This window comes from Pocillopora damicornis, chromosome 1 (genome assembly GCF_964200805.1).
Source record: "Pocillopora damicornis chromosome 1, jaPocDami1.2, whole genome shotgun sequence".
Taxonomy (NCBI): domain Eukaryota; kingdom Metazoa; phylum Cnidaria; class Anthozoa; order Scleractinia; family Pocilloporidae; genus Pocillopora; species Pocillopora damicornis.
In genome coordinates this window covers 14744815-14761274 of record NC_142670.1, presented here as the reverse complement: position 1 = coordinate 14761274, position 16460 = coordinate 14744815, and the positions used below count along the sequence as shown (strand labels likewise).

Sequence of the window (16460 nt, the reverse complement as noted above, 5' to 3'; positions counted from 1 at the left end):
AACAAATAAATATATGAACAGATTAATGGAAAAAAGAAAAAAAAGAAATTTTCATTCAGCCCCCGGAGAGATTTGAACTCTCGACCCCTGGTTTACAAGACCAGTGCTCTAACCCCTGAGCTACGGAGGCAAACTTAAAAAGCATAGGTAAAATTTACATAATGATTCCCTTTAAATTGTTACCACTCCCTTAGCGCCGGTGAAATATTTGTTTCATTAGTATCCACACTTCTAATGAAAACCATTTACTTTCTGAACAAAAAAATATGCTTCAAAAGTCCATTAACTTCACTTGTCAACCAGCTTTCGTGGATTTTGGCCTTTATATCTGTGATCCCTATGGAGCTGACGGTCACAGAGAAAGAACTAACAATATGAGCACGACTAAAAATGGAATAAGGTACTATGATGCCTCTCAAAGCGTTCCAATAGTTTTCTTGCGTTCGCTTGGAGTGTATACTAAGGTTTCAACCTCGATCACCTTACTCACCACCCCCTCCCCCGACACAACTTATATACACTTCCTCTACGGCTCTGGTTGTTGACTTGTCACGCACTCCATCTCCACGTGACACAATAATTTGTCTTGGGTCGACAACAATCATGGCTACATTTGTGGTGATTGATTGAACATGATGAAGAAGAGAGAGGCCTTGAAATATTTTCAGGCATTGGGAAAAACTTTCAAGATGAAAGAGTTCAAGAAATACATCACAAAGAAAGAAGAAATTGATTTTTCATTGGAAGAGAAGGACGGCCATATTGTTTACGTTCCTGGCAAGAACAAATTGGAGGAGATTCCTGGTATTTATTTAAACAAAAAAATGTTATTTGCCATCAGTGAAGCTATAATTCTTACATTTTTGGCAATTAGAAGTTTAATTTGTTCAAATATTTTTGTCAAAAATGTGTTGCGGTTCTCATTCTGATCCTTTAAGCAATTTTTGAGAGAAAATTGGTTAAAATGAAAGCTTTTATTTTAGGCAAGAGAAGTAACGGTTTATTTATGAAAGTTTTATAATATTTAGCAGCCCTTGTAACCTATGGGGCTTCTATGGACAAATATTTAGCTCGTTAGTCCCTTCTGCACGTCTGGTTAAATACCGTACATTTATTTTGAATCAATCGGTTCTTTATAAAGATAACCGTTTTGGTGGGGTCAGTCTTGACTGAGATGATGATTACTAATTCTGCTTAGGTCGTTGAAACGTCAGTCACTCAGCCGTTTATCTAGCTTGCAGAGCAGGCGTAATTTTGGCGAGCAAGTGCTTAGTAATTTGTTTACGAAATTATTGACGCCATCTTTGATTTTAATTACAACGGAAGGCTGGAGAGAGAAAGAAATCTGTCTAAAGGGGGCGGTTGACGTTCGAAAATAAGGAGAGGGGTGGGGGTGGGGGAGTGTAGAATACACGGTCTGAGTGGAGATTCCCCTGGGATAAGTATGTGAGAATGATGATGATTATGATTCATAACATTTCCTTGAAAGTTTGCTGGTACCCAATTGGAGAGTGAGGCTCTGAGTGACAAGAGCTGGTGTATGTTGCCTAAGAATGTAAGACAATAATGAAGCCTGTGTTCAACCTGGACTTTTTCTTCCACAATCTAGTACTTTAAAGAGCCACAAGTTAAATCTCCTTCCATTTTTCAACCAACATTTATCAGTTTTTTTTGTCCTTGTTGAATAATTATTTTTCAGCTGGATGCATCTTACACACGCTAAATGATCAACTTGTTTCCAATTTTGGTTTAAACCTCAGTGGAACCTTGGAATACTTGTCCTTCCCTGAACATTATCCCTTAACTTTGGTATTCAGATCAGACCATGGACAGGAAGGCAATCGTATAAAGAAAAAGCTCACGGTTTGTAAATACCATATTTACTCAATATGTTGTTACAGTGTTGAATAATTATATAGATTTAGCCAAGCCTTAAAAGTGGAGCTTGCTTTTTTTTTTTTCCTGCACGTCTCAAGGTCACAATGCCTTACCCCGGCCAGGACTAGAACCCAGGTTGTCCGACTCAGAGCCCAGCTCACTGACCACAGGATGGACTTAACTGAACAAAGCCATGGCATTGGTGTGCCTGCAGTACAGTTGACCATGCATGTTAAAAGTAGCACCTTATATGGTCATACAGTTGTACGGTCGTATGGTCAAATTTTTTCGGCTTGATGGGTTATTACTATTTTGTATATTATACGAGCTCCGCTATTAAATTTTTAGTTTTCTCAACTTGCCGCAATAATTCCAGGATGTGTTGGTCCCAGGTGATGGTATCCACACTTCAAACTTACAAAGGCGGGACGGTTTTGTATTTTAATTTTTTTTACTAGTGTGTGCTTCACTTTTGAGAGTTTTAATCTTTTTTTGTGATCTGTACATTTATTTTAGCCTAATTATTTCATAGTTTTTATTGCCTTTTGTAAACAACCAGAAAGTTTTTTTTGTATTTTCCATTTGATTGCTTTTTTCAAATTACAGTTAACAGTACTATTAAATTTGATTTGAAAAGACAATGCAATAAAGAAAAAAATGCTTAGTACTACACACTTAGACTACAGAGATGAAGTCAGCTAAGTCTATAAAGTCAATACTAATTCTTTGGTTTATGATAGCAGAGCTCACAGAGCATAGCCCCATAATCATACAAAACAGTAGTAACCCATCAAGCCAAAAAAATTTGGATGTATGACTGTACAACCATACGACTGTACAAGGTGCTACTTTTGACATGCGTGTTCAACTGTACCGTGGGCATGCCAACACCTTGGCTTTGTCCAGTATTCCAGTGGTCAGTGCAGTGGGCTCTGAGTTGGACAACCTGGGTTCTAGTCCTGGCTGGGGCAAGGCGTTGTGCCCTTGAGATGTGTGGGAAAAAAATGTGAGCTCTGCTTTTAGGCTTGGTTAAATCTATATATTATTTGATAGTTATATATTTTTATGACTTATTTCAACTAATAATTCTATTTTCTTACTTATGTTTTGATGAATAGTGCCCAGTTCCAGACAATTTCTTTGGAGAAATAACACCTTTAACAGATAAAGAGATAGAACATTACACTAAACTAGCTCAGTCTTGGGTCAAGGGACTGTTGGATGCCTCCACATCTGATGAGGTGAACTGTTATTAAGAATCATTTAGTACTTTAATGAATTATATCTTCATGTTAAGTCTTGATAATCATGAAAGTTCAACAAATGTTGGTTTTTTTCTTTAAGTTTACATCAAGTGTCTTTGTAGGGTTTTGAGTATGTCTGCACCAAGAATGATGTTGACGTCTACCAAGGAACATGGCCAGGTAGTCAGGTACTGTGAATAACATGCATAGTTTAAATCTGATTTTCATTTTCTATGAATGGGTTATTGTTTTAAAGCATTTCAAAACATTAGTTAAAAAAAATTGATCTCCTGACCCTCTGGAGATTCATCAGGATTATGCCATCATCATCATAATTATTGTTGTTGTTGTTTTCGTTGTCACCATCACCATCATCATCATGATTGTTATATATTCTCTTTAAGATGGCAGTGGCAAGGATATTAACCTAGCTTTTATTCTTCCTCATTATTAATAACAGCTTCATCTAATCCGTGGTGTTACCAGAGTTAAAGCATCCAAGGATGAAGCAAGAGCCCTTATGATATCAGATACTACAGAAAAGTTCCGACGTCTCTTCCACATGATAGGTGAGGGTGATGTATTAATGAAGGAACAAAATAACTCAATTGAATAAAGCTGAATGTATTAGAAAACTCTGAAGACACAGTTGAGATTGACTTCAACAAAAGCCAGGTTGAATTTCACGCCTGCATGTTGACCTAAGCTCAACAGGACTTAATTATGGAGCAAGCTTTAACTGGCTTTATACTGCAGGTTTGTACATGACAATTAGTGATGTATATGCTGTAAGAGTCAGTCATGTCAGAAAAGAAAGCATCAGCCTGAATGGAGATTTTCATCGATAATGTTGTCTTTTCTCCATAGGGATCTTAGTTGAATCTGTAAGATTTGTGAAGTAAGAAATTGTATACTTTGAGAGAAATAAATTGGTATTTTTCTTCTCTTTCCTTCAGATGCTCATTTTCAAGATGGTTTAGTGTTGCATCAGTTTCCTGCTAATTACAAAGCCCCTCAAGTACCTTTCTATTCCATCAAGTGGGCGGTGATGGGGTCACCAGGGCCTGTTTGGTTCAGAGATGTTTGCTGGCTGGAATATGGAGACATAATCATTGATGAAACTGGAAATGAACTTGGATTTGGAGTGGTATGCACAGTGTTGTATACAATTCATGTTGTGCATCTTTGCAAGTGACAGATTTATAGCTGATATGTGTTGAACATCAATCCTAAGTTCACATTATGTTAATGGCGATTCTTTTTAGAGGTTTAAGCTTTGCACCTAATCAGTGTACTCAGTTGCCAAGACTATGATATGGAGTGAGGCTGAAGGTGACCTTGTTTAATGGTAAAGACCAGTATCTAGTTAGCATGATAACAAAGTAATTTAAATTTGAAAAGCAGCAACATTTGTATAACAACAAGGTCACCCTTAGCCTCACTCCTGTTCAAATGCTTGGCAACTAGGCATGCAACTGTAAAATAGACTTTTGTCACATGATCTGAACTGGGTGGTTATAAGGATGTTGACAGTTAGTTTCTGGATCACTAAGTTTATTATTATCTAGTAATTAATAATCATAAGAATTCTGTTGTTAATAATTATTGAACAATAATCCTCTATTTTTCAATTTGACAGGGATCTTCAATTACTAGACCTGAATGTCCCACTTTGGAGAACTACAAATTGGTGCGAGCAGAAATCCTGAGTACTGGTTATGTTTTTAAACATCGTGTTGATGACCCAGGATACATGGATGTGAGTACTTCAAGTTTAGTCAATTTTAGTTGTGTTAGAATAAATCTATGTTCAATAATCTTTTTTTTGCTGAAAAGCAGCATGGCTTAGTTGCATGTTATGTTAATTTTGTGCAATTATTGTAAGATTTTTTTCCTTCCGTAAATTATACAGTCAGTTAAGTATTAATAGGAAATGATATCAAACCAGTGAGTGTTCGAAATTTGTTGAAATAATTTACAGAATGTTTTAAGTTTATAACAGCCCTTAGTAATTTTGTTTATTGGTCTTCATGAAGTTTGAGAACAAGCCACAGTGACACCAGACAGATAAATGAGTCTTTCTGGAGTCCTGTGCACTAAACACCAGGCCCAGAAGAGGCGTATGTAACAATCCCTTTATTTTTAATTTTTTAACAGATAATTTACGTCATTCAAGCTGACCCTAAAGGCTGGATCCCAAAGTGGGCTGTTAACATGTTTGCATGGCAGCAAGCATTAAATGTCTCACGGATAAGAAAGATCATTGAGGTCCTACTACAAAATAATTATATGACTCTGAATTATTCAAATCATTTGTTGTATACATATACAGCATTTAGTAGTTTGCAAGGCTGAATTTTCAATTCATTGTGGGATGGGTTTTGTGGGATTTTCAGTCACAAATCTGATGTTCTATCTATTATAATTATGATGTCAATGATTACGCTGACCAAGTGACTTAAATTTGATTCTCCATGGTTAAAAACAATTTGAACTAATATATAGATTTAGCCAAGCCTAAAAGCGGAGCTCGCATTTTTTTTTCCTGCACGTCTCAAGGGCACAACACCTTGCCCTGACCAGGACTAGAACCCGGGTCATCCGACTGGGAGCCCAGTGCACTGACCACTGGACTACTGAACAAAGCCGTGGTGTTGGCGTGCCCGCGGTATAGTTGACCACGCATGTTAAAAGTAGCACCTTGTATGGTCATATGGTTGTATGGTCGTACATCCAAATTTTTTTGGCTTGATGGGTTACTACTATTTTGTATAATTATGGGGCTATGCTCTGTGAGCTCGGCTATAATTATGATTTTCAAACCTGATCTAGCAAGGTGTGTGAATCATATGCACTTTCAGGCTTATCATTATAATATACTTTTTGCTATTTTCCTGAGTTGATAAGTATCATTCACTGCCTGGCGGGTTAAATATGATTTAAAGGTCTACGTCAATCATGCATCACAGAATTTCCCCTTTATACAATATCAAGCTGACAAATGATGAGAATATAGAAAAATATCAACTAGGGGATTATTAATTGATCAAATACCAAATTCTCTAAACTAACATTATAAAAACTGAATGGCAGACAGTAAGGAGAGTTACCAAATGAGATCTTGGGATTGAAAAGGTTAACTGCGATGTTGTAACTGATGGTGATGATGATGAATGTTATTAAAGTTTCATTTGATTTATTAGTCATCAAAGTTTAATTTAATTTATTAGTTATTAAAGTTTCATTTGATTTATAAAGACGTTGATTAATAAGCTTGAACTTTTATGTTTAGGGAACACTTGAAGCTAAAGAGAGAATGTCTCATCATGACAGACATGGAGGTAAATTGAACAAACACACTTTTCATCTCTAACTCAGGTTGTTAAGAGTGTCTTGGTTGTGTGTAATGAGCAAAATGTCAGGTCTGTCTTTTTTTATTTCAGTTGATAATTTAAAAATATTTTCACTGATTAAATGGTAAGAGATATTTTGACCAGCCAGCGACATACATTGTTCAAGACAGAAATTAAAAGAATTCATCCTTGTAAGTGTCAGCTATAATGCCTATACACACTTCAGAAGCACCCCCAACATGTGGCTTTGTAACTCAGTTGGAAATAGATGGTACCCAACTAATTTGCAAGGTGATTTGATATTGTCAACTGAGTTTATAAGTAAAAATGTAAATTGGCCACTGCTCATATGATCAAAACTGATGTTTCTAGGGTTCTAGCCTTTTGTCATTCACTCTGATGCAGGGCTAATGTTCAAAATGTCAGCTTTGATATACTTAACAGTGGCTAATTTACATTATCAACTCAGTTGGTGATACCAAATAATCTTGTTATACAGTTTTTTTAGAACCCAACCCCTTTAATATCTGGGAGGCACAGTTTTGGATCCTTTCACAGGCCAGCTTTTCTTTGCAGAAATTTCTGTGATTGCAGCCTGTATGCAAGGATTATTTCTTTACTCTTAACCCTTTAACCCCTGAGAGTGACTAGCATCTAATTTCTCCTTACAACATCACTCTTGAATCATGCAGTAAGGTCATGAGAATAAAGAAAACTATCAGCAGCTAAAGAAGTTGTTGATTGTTACACAAATTCTCCTTGTCAGCACCTTAGGGAATGTATAGAGAACAGTTTGGAGAATATACATACTGATGTTTGGATGTAAAGGATTAACATTGTTGAGACTTCCTGTTGAGTTAACTTTTTGATTTTTGCGTCGTGGTGGTCTTTTGTAAGATTAGATAATATTTGTAGATTTTTTGCATTTTAATTCTAATTTCTCATGTACTAATTTCATATCATAGTTTTGTAGGGGCTTGGAATTAGTCTGCTCTGACTTTTAAATTAGTTTGAATTTGTGACTTTCAAAAAGAATAACCTTGAAAGTTAGTTGTTAGTGTCATGAAATAATTGTCAGTGTCTCTTTTGTTTTAGCTGAGGTCCAAGGAGTTTTGGTACCTCATGGTCAAACACATGCTGTTCCAATCAAAGTTACTCAAACTCTCTCAAGGATCTCGTTTGGCTTTTGTTCAAATCACTATGACATAGGGTAAGTGATCCCAGGTATTGCAGTCTTCACAAAGCTATGCGATGTAAATCAAACTCTGAACAGTATTCATTTGCACCTTCTGGTGAAATTTAAATACTTAAGAAAAATAGAAAAACTGAACATGGTTTGCAAATAACAGATGGAGAAACCAAGGCTACTCTTGGATTTTCCATGATGCACAAAATACGCACAATTTTTAAGCTCTTGCAAAATCACTGACCTCATTGTTAAAACTGACAGTGTCAGCTTCTGCATTTCCATCTTCATTGAAATGGAAATGGAAACAGTTTTGATTATGGTTAACTATATGACAGAGGGTACACAGATAGAAAGGGAGAGTTTTTGGTCACTTGAACCTTAAGAAAATATAACATTTTGACTTCATAACAGAATTTCAGGAGATTGCATCTTTGTATGCAGGATTTCCCCATACAGATCTGATGAGGTCCGAAATAGTGAGAAATTCAATGCAGTTCTAAGCATGTTGTTTTAATGGAGTACTTTAGCACAAACGTTTTTGAGATGCAGATGGTAGATGGAAGTTAAAAGTTCTTGTTCCTGGGCTTACTACACCATTTTGATAACCACAGATTAGTTAAAAATGATGAAACGACAAGCTTACAGTCAATATATCTGTTTCAAAATGCACTGGCCAGAATTTAAGTTCTACTCTGCTTCCAGTTGCCATCCATGTTTCAGGACTGTCTCTGCTTAAATTCTTTAATCTCCAGTTAAAGTTAACTTAATAATGTCAAAATTGACAAAGTTTGATGTTGTAGTTAAATTAGGGGTGAAAAGAAATTTATTTAGGTATAATTGAAAAAGGTTGTGTTTTAAGGGTTAAAGTTACATTTTTAGTAATGTTTAACTTACTGTTACCTCAGAGAATAAACATCTCTTGAGCATCAAGCTTTTACTTCTTTTTTAACAGTTGCTACATATCAGGTTTACCAGCAGGCAGAGAATGGAGTAAAAGCAAGAGATTTAGCTCTAATGTTACTCCAGTGAATGGTCAAGTAGGTTGATTTATTTCTAGCATAAGGTTACAGGTAGTCTAAATTCTTTCTGCTTAGTAGTGATACCATATTTCCATGAATAAGCATGCATACTCTAATAAGCACCCTGCCCCCCCTCCCCAAATAAGAGCCAATCCCCTATGCCATGATATCAAACAAGCATCCCTCAAATGAGTGCCCCCATTCCTCCCACACTTTCTTAGATAGTAGGGATACATGGAGAACCTGTTTCTTTTACTACTCAATTTATAAATTTTCAAGCTTCAACTACAACAGAATCAGTACAGGTTCATACACCCTTCCAATGAGTACCCCCCCCCCCCCCCCCTCCTATTGAAGTTTCAAAGAAGCCTCTGTACTCCTATTCAAGGTAATGCTGTATTTTAGGTCACATGCAGTATTTTAAAGATGCCAAATTAACAGTGGTCACAGGCAACTCAAAGTACTCTACTGAATGGTTATATAATTTCACAATTAACACTATACTCATGGAAAAGACAATATGTACCTGAGGGGAGTCTGGTTTAAACCTGTTTCACAAGGAAATGCACTCAGGTTATTTGAGAGGGGAATCCACTGCTGCAGATTCTCCCATGTCATTTAGGGCTATTATAGTGTACCAACTCTCAGTGATAATTGAGGTTAACTTGTAAACAATAACTTCCAGTTGATGATCAAGGGTCTTTTATGGTGTATTTGTCAGGTGCTGGTAACTGATGTTAAAGAATATACACTGGTGTTTGACAACTCTTACAGCTGGTTCAAATCCAAACAGATTTACTACTGGTACCATTTGAGTTCTAATGAGGGCTCCTCTGAATCATAGCAGCTTTGTCGAGACTGCTTGTCAGTAAGAACTTAAAATGGTTAAAATGTGATACTTTAGATTACATGCGTTGTACAGAATCTTCATTATTTAACTTCCAAGAAGTGACAAATTCTTAATTACTTTGGTGGTTTTGTATTTTCTTGTCAACTGGGATTGATCAGGTGATATCTTAGATTGGTTTGTTCACAAAAGTTTATAAAGAGTCCAACCATCTAGTTAGAAAAATTTCAGAGTTTATTATATTATGTATAGTTGGGCTACTGTAATTTAGATGTTTAGGAATATTAGTATGAAAATTCCATCGCTAAGGAAGCCATGTTGTTATTTAGAAACTGATGACAATTGTCAGTTGAAGTGTATGAATTAACTTGCGATTGAACCCCAGGAATATTGAATTCAGAAGTTATTTTAAAACTTTAAAACCATTGTTTTTGTCATATATTTTTGTACACAGTTTAAGTTATTACTAACAACAATGTTAAATGCAGAGATCTTAACATTGTTCATATCTCACCAAAATACATCAAAATATACTGTGTTGTAGAATGCTGTGGTTTGGTGACTTAAATTTTGTTCCTTCAAAATAGAATAAATACCCACAAGACAGCAATGTGCTCAACCAAAAAGCATGCAAAGAAAGGTTTCTCAGTTTATTTACATTCTTGTGCCTCAAGAAGAAAACCTTTTTCATCAGCAAGGCCTTGACACTTACAGAAACTCTGTAGTCTTAAAGAAAACTTGTTAACATGTATTTTGAAGTCCTTACAATATTCTTTCACATGAGTTTATACACTGTAAACTAGGAACATATATGCGAGATGTGAGATAAAATGTGGATGTTTGAAAATTTTAAAAGTAGCAAAGAGATGAAATAAATTGATAACTATTATATCTTGGAGTTAGTGAAAAAATGACCTCTAAAAGTCTGTTAATCTAAGTCTTGCATCAGAAATAAATTAAAATGGTTATATTTATTTATGGAAGTAACAGAATTTGTACTAAAATTCTGTGAAAGATGTCATGTTCTTGACAACTAAAGAGAATGAACATGTACAACATGTCTTTTGTTGTGTGTTGTGTCACCAAGAATTTCTGAAGATTCTGACTTTGCAGGCCAGGAGACTAAGAGCAATGCAGATGTGTATTATGCTTGCAATTCTCCAAGATATATCTTCTTGTCACTTCCACAGGACATCACTGGAATAGAAAAGAGAGTTCTTTTAAAGCTTGCTAATTTAGGGGTAAATCTGTCAAATTCAATGAGTTCTTTGCTCATAACTTTTCTTGAAAACATGACTCAAGTACACATAAGTATTAGATTAAATCTGTACTTAAGCTAAGAGGCCCATATAGCTGTAGCTTATCACGATCTTTGAAGCATGAAGCAATTATGAGTGTTTCTACTTCCCTCATGATGAGATGCCAGTCCACTGCAAGGTTAGCCTCAGCATTTCATCAGGCTTCTCTGGCAATTCCCCAGTACCCATTTATACTTTTGGGTGGAGAAAGATGCCTGACAGTAGAGTGTTTCGCTCAAAAATACAACATGATAACCAAGTGACCCAATCCAAACTCAAGTGAACTAACCAATAGCCACCTGGTCCTCTCCCCCTTGGTCTCCCACTAAAGTGCAATATCAGTGTTAGATACCATAGAGAAGTCTTGCCTGCTTGAATCTTACAGACTTTTCTGCTCATGCCACACTGCTTATGAATAAGTATGATTCTCCAAAAATAACATTTTGGTCAAGCAAAGCTTTTTCCAACGGCTTTTCTGGAAGTGTATTGATCAATGATGAAATCAAGAATGAATTGTGCACTCACAGATCAGTTCATTGGGATGAAAGTCAACATCATTTACTGATCCATCATGTCCAGGGAGTTTGTACAGAATTCTTCTGGAATTTGTATCCCAGACATAAACAAACCTAAAAGAATAAATACAGTGAAATCAAACAAATACTCAAATGTTCTATGTCACACTGGAAAAGTTCCTCAGTTACTGGCATATCTTACATGCCACAATGATGTTTGGTGCTTAAAAAACCCAGAATATGAAGAACACACAAATTTATGTTACACATGCTGGAAAACTATTTTTAATTTTAATTCATTTTAATTAATGAGTCTGTGCACTACAATACCTATCAGCTGATCCAGATGATATCATTAGTCCATCAGGGGACCAAGAACACTTGATCAAATTCTAAAACATAGCATTATAAAACCAAAAAAAAAAAAAAAGCATGAGATTAGTTCAGACAGAAAGCAGAGCTATAAAGTGGTCACAATAGATGATCCAAACTTTGATTTGTTCAATTTCAAGCGACAAATAACACTCCTCATCTGATGGTTTAACATTTAACAAGAGCTGCCATCTTGATCAGTATTTTAATACTACATTATACAAAATGTCTGTATATATCATGTTCAACCATTATATGAGGCATGTATATCTGACAGTGTGACCAGCCTTACATTGTCTGATGATTCAGGTACAGCATGAGTTGTAATTTCTTTTCAATGCTGACAACACATGTACACATGTACTTCCTTGAAGTTACCTTTTCAAAGTTATGCTGTGCTCCAGTGAAAACTTTCAGACATCTTTCCAAAGGGGCAAATGGACGAATATCCCACATACGAACTGATAAGGAGATGAAATATGTTAATTATAAAAATGCACAACCATTATTAAGTACATAAATTCAAATGACATTGTATGTTATGTTTCAAGTACCACAAAACACTCATTGACTTTTGAAGAGCATAAAGAGTGTTTCCTGAACAAACTACCTTGCATGGCTATGGACAATAGCATTGAAAATAAAAGAGTTTTGAATCTATTTATTTTGTTTGGTACTTTACACAATACTTCAAGCACAAAGTTTTATTGTTTAAGATAAAAAGAACAAGTGCAGGAAGAGAGCCGGGAATGATCAATCCTTTGACTCCCATGAGTGACCAAGACAGAATTTCTCCTTACAATATCAAGCAGACAAGCCACAAGATTAAGAAAAGTAACAGTTTATTGAAGGAATATTAGTTGATCCAATACCAACACTAACATTGTAAGAATTGTATGAAAGTCAGTGAGGAGAATTACTATTGTGATCTTGGGCAAGAAATGGTGAAGGCACAAAAAGAGGAAGCCATCATTTTTTCCATACCTCCACTCAATGACACAAAAGAAATTTCATGTTCTATAAGCTATCTACTTTGTAATACTTTATAATACCTGTGTTATCCATTGCATTGGAGAGGATAAATGAACCATCTGGACTGAGACTAAGACCAGTGACTGTGTCTGTGTGTCCAGACATCTTGTATAGGACATCATTTTTCCTAAGATCCCATACCTAAATACAAAGGGTAGCTTGACATGACTTGTAACTAGGACTTTTTTTAAACTATCTAATAGTGTTCAAGAACTTATGTTGTATAATGGTTTTATATTTGATGTTAAGTTGTTGACAGATCCTAGTAGTGAGATATTTTTTTTTACTAACTTGGCATGAATTGTTTAGGAAGCAGAGAAGTTAAGCTACTTTCAAAGACTAAAATGGCTACTGACCTTTATTTCATTGTCTATGCCTCCTGAGAGGATTTGATCACTTGTGTCATTGAATGAAACTGCAGTTACCTAGAACAAGAGATGATCAAGGTACTCTTTGACAAAGCACTTATTAACCCTTTGACCCGTAGGAGTGATGAGTAACTATTTCCTCTATTATTATTAACCCTAACTCCAGCATGAGGTCATGAGAATAAAGGAAATGATCACCAACTAAAAAAGCTCTTGATTGTTAAACAAATTCTCTCTGTCAGCACCATTATAAAGAACAGTATATGAAGGAAATGTATACTGATGTTAAGGATATAAAGGGTTAAGCTTGAGGCATGGCTGGAGACAAACAGAATGATGTACATCATACATGAATGACCAGGTGTCTGGGTATCTATCAAACATGATGAAAGACTGGGTACTAACTGTGTTAATAATCTAAATTGGCCACCATAAAGATTTTCAAAGCTGATGTTTTGAGCGTAAACCTTTCCTTAAGACTGATCCATCTAAACTGTATTACCCATCAGTAAAAAAAAATTCACACATTAACATGGTAAAATGATAAGAAAACTTACTTGATAAATGTTCTGAAATGTTTGTGCACATCCTCTTTTTCTTGTGTCCCACAACTGAAATACAAACCATGAGACAAACTTATGACTCAAGATGCAATTCGTAGTTTACTCAGTACTGCTCAAGAGAAAGCTGATAGTCTCAACTCAAAACTTGATCCTCAGTTAACTCAAAACTATAGAGAATTGATGATTGAGAATTGAGGCTTGAGTATCGAGTATTGAAAACCTCTAGGAACTTTTTGTGGATCTTGATTGCATTTTTGTGGAAATGATTTATTTCAAGCAAGCAAAACAATAACCAAAGATAAAGCACTTGACATGCACCTTCATGACACAGAAGCTGTGTGCATATTTTAAAAAATAAAACAATCTTCAATTTCAGATTAGATTGCTTAAATTTTAGCACACCTAAAAGGATCATGGCTTTACTTGACTTTCTTCTAGTTTCTACCAAAAGTATTAAAAAAAGAGACAATTATGAAACAAACCTTGACAGTACAATCATCTGCTCCACTGACAACATACTGAGGCCCTCTTCTAGATGGATAACAACTATTTATAAATGAACTGTGGCCTTTCAACTTCTTTATCCTTGCACCTGTTTCATAATCCCAAATACCTAATGTCTTGTCTGTTGATGCTGTGAACATGGTGCTGTTAATGACAAAAAATTAAAAAAAAAAATACAGTAATTTTAAGAACCAATTGATATGTAATTGAGGGAACCAGCTAGGAGAAGAAATGTGTTGCTACAACCAGTTGCAAAGATAGTTAAGACACCTTGGACAAATAGTGCATTTATCACCATCTGGTTGCCAAGAAGAAATTTAGTACAAAAAACAAAAAAGATGCTCTCATTGGAGCTATTAGCACAAGTTGCTTTGCAGGCATGAGTTCTTCAGGAGGGGAAAAAATGATTTCTCAAGCTAGACACCTGAAATGTTTAACCCTTCAACTCCCAAGATTTCATTAGTAATTCTCCTTACTGTCTGTCAAATAATTCTCATCATGTTAGTTTGGAGAATTTGGTATTGCATCAATTAGAAATCCCACAATTGATAGTTTTCTAAATCCCCATCACTTGTGTCCATGATATTGTATTGATATTGTAAGGAGATATTCTCTCTTGGTCACTCATGGGAGTTATAGGGTTAACAAACTTTTTATTACCTCCCATCCAATGAGAAATGTAATTCCATGACTGCACCAGTATGACCTTTGAGGACTGCAAAGTTTTCACATTCTCCATAAACATTCCACAGGTCTGAAAAAGAAGCAAAATAAGACTCCTCACAAGACTCTTAAGGTGACCTCTGTGAAAAGTGTTCAAAATGTCAGTCACTTCTAATGACTTCAGGACCTCTCTTGCCCAGACAATCATAGTCCATGATCAATGATGTGAATAATAATAATTACAACAAAACATTTATCACCGGTAGAAATAAATAAGCTTACATATCAGTCTATCAAATCCTGCTGAGGCCAAAGTCTCCCCAGAGGGATGAAATCTTGAAGTGAAAATCTCTCCCTATGAGTGAAAGGAAATATAATGAGTAATTTGACCATAGGTAGATCACCATATATATAGATTTCCTCCTGTAGCATTACTTTGTAAAATTCTTGGAACAAAATTCTCTTTCCTATCTGTCAAAAATAATAAAAAAAATTATTTGAAAAAGCACTGAAACTCTATTACGCTGCTCAGTAATGAATCCCAAATTTTCTTGCTCTCTAATGAATCTTGTGTGATTCAGTGCATATTGAATGTTTCTTCCCGCTACTTAAGTGTATATACATTTATTTCTATTTCTCATTTACCATAACAACAATTGTAGTGAGGGGCACAAAATTAGTTATCCTAAAAGTACACTTCTCTTCCTCAATTAGTGACATTTTATTGACAAACCTGCTTTTTATATACGTAATTAGTAAGTACTAAGTAGAGAAATAAACAAATGACAAATTAAAAATAGATCATTATGTATATAATAGTTTAAAAGCGTGTTTCGAGCGTTAGCCCTCGTCAGAGCGATTGAGGGCTAACACTCGAAACGTCACCTTTTAAAATCTTTACGGTGGCCAGTTAACGTTATTAACTCAGTCATGTTATTAAATATGTTACTCTGTTACACTCTCCCATCGACGCAGGATCACAGTTTCTCTAGAAACGTACCTCCTTTTATTTACTATGTATACAATCCTATTTTGAAAACAGAGAGCAAAGAACTTGAAACTGTGGGGTAAATAATTCTCGAAAATTTATCAATTACCAGGGATGGAGGATTAACCAAACACTAGATCCATCGACTGAAGGAAGATTCCTTCTGCTGTCTTACAAGTACAGCGTCTGAGTATATACGTATGCAGAGCAGGGGTGACAAAGTTTTATTTGGTGGACGATTAAAAGAACACTAAAGAACTGAAATAGAACTAAACAAACCTCATGTCCACTTAATAACATAATGGGAGCCTCAAGGCTTGATGTTCTTTGGGGAAGCTATGTATCAAAGATACAACCAGCAGTTAAAATAATGATGAGTGTTTCAAAGCATAGAATAGTTCAACCACGTGCAAGCAATTATGACACCAAAGTAAAACGCAAACTGGAAATATATTTACCCATACCGATTGAATTGCTCCTCCTTGGTCTTGTAAAGCTAACTGATTTTGTTTCGGCTTCTTAACAGGAACTAGCGCGCCGCTATTCTCCCCTGCAAACTTACGCTTGGTCGCCATTTCGAAAATTTTACTGATGGGGAAGAACTGCGGGCTCAATGAAATGAGCATT

At 35.6% G+C, this 16460-nt stretch overlaps 2 protein-coding genes and 1 non-coding gene across 3 annotated transcripts; 1 reads left to right on the top strand and 2 right to left on the bottom strand.

The window, feature by feature from the left end:
- Window positions 1–57: 57 nt before the first annotated feature.
- On the bottom strand, window positions 58–130 carry Trnat-ugu (transfer RNA threonine (anticodon UGU)). Its single transcript has one exon. It is a non-coding gene; the product is annotated as a tRNA-Thr (tRNA).
- A 410-nt stretch (window positions 131–540) lies between these two features.
- LOC113666596 (uncharacterized) lies at window positions 541–10504 on the top strand. Its single transcript, XM_089187864.1, has 12 exons — window positions 541–804; window positions 1700–1863; window positions 2997–3119; window positions 3245–3310; window positions 3583–3691; window positions 4079–4269; window positions 4762–4881; window positions 5280–5390; window positions 6415–6463; window positions 7571–7685; window positions 8617–8701; window positions 9405–10504. The coding sequence occupies exons 1-12, from the start codon at window positions 633–635 to the stop codon at window positions 9525–9527; spliced, it is 1428 nt and encodes a 475-aa protein (XP_089043990.1). The 5' UTR covers window positions 541–632; the 3' UTR covers window positions 9528–10504.
- LOC113666605 (U5 small nuclear ribonucleoprotein 40 kDa protein) lies at window positions 10160–16457 on the bottom strand. Its single transcript, XM_089187871.1, has 12 exons — window positions 16298–16457; window positions 16113–16169; window positions 15128–15200; window positions 14843–14936; window positions 14161–14326; window positions 13673–13726; window positions 13104–13172; window positions 12768–12888; window positions 12094–12176; window positions 11674–11735; window positions 11354–11457; window positions 10160–10727 (listed from the first exon to the last, which is right to left on the bottom strand). The coding sequence occupies exons 1-12, from the start codon at window positions 16406–16408 to the stop codon at window positions 10675–10677; spliced, it is 1047 nt and encodes a 348-aa protein (XP_089043997.1). The 5' UTR covers window positions 16409–16457; the 3' UTR covers window positions 10160–10674.
- Between the last annotated feature and the right edge of the window lie 3 nt (window positions 16458–16460).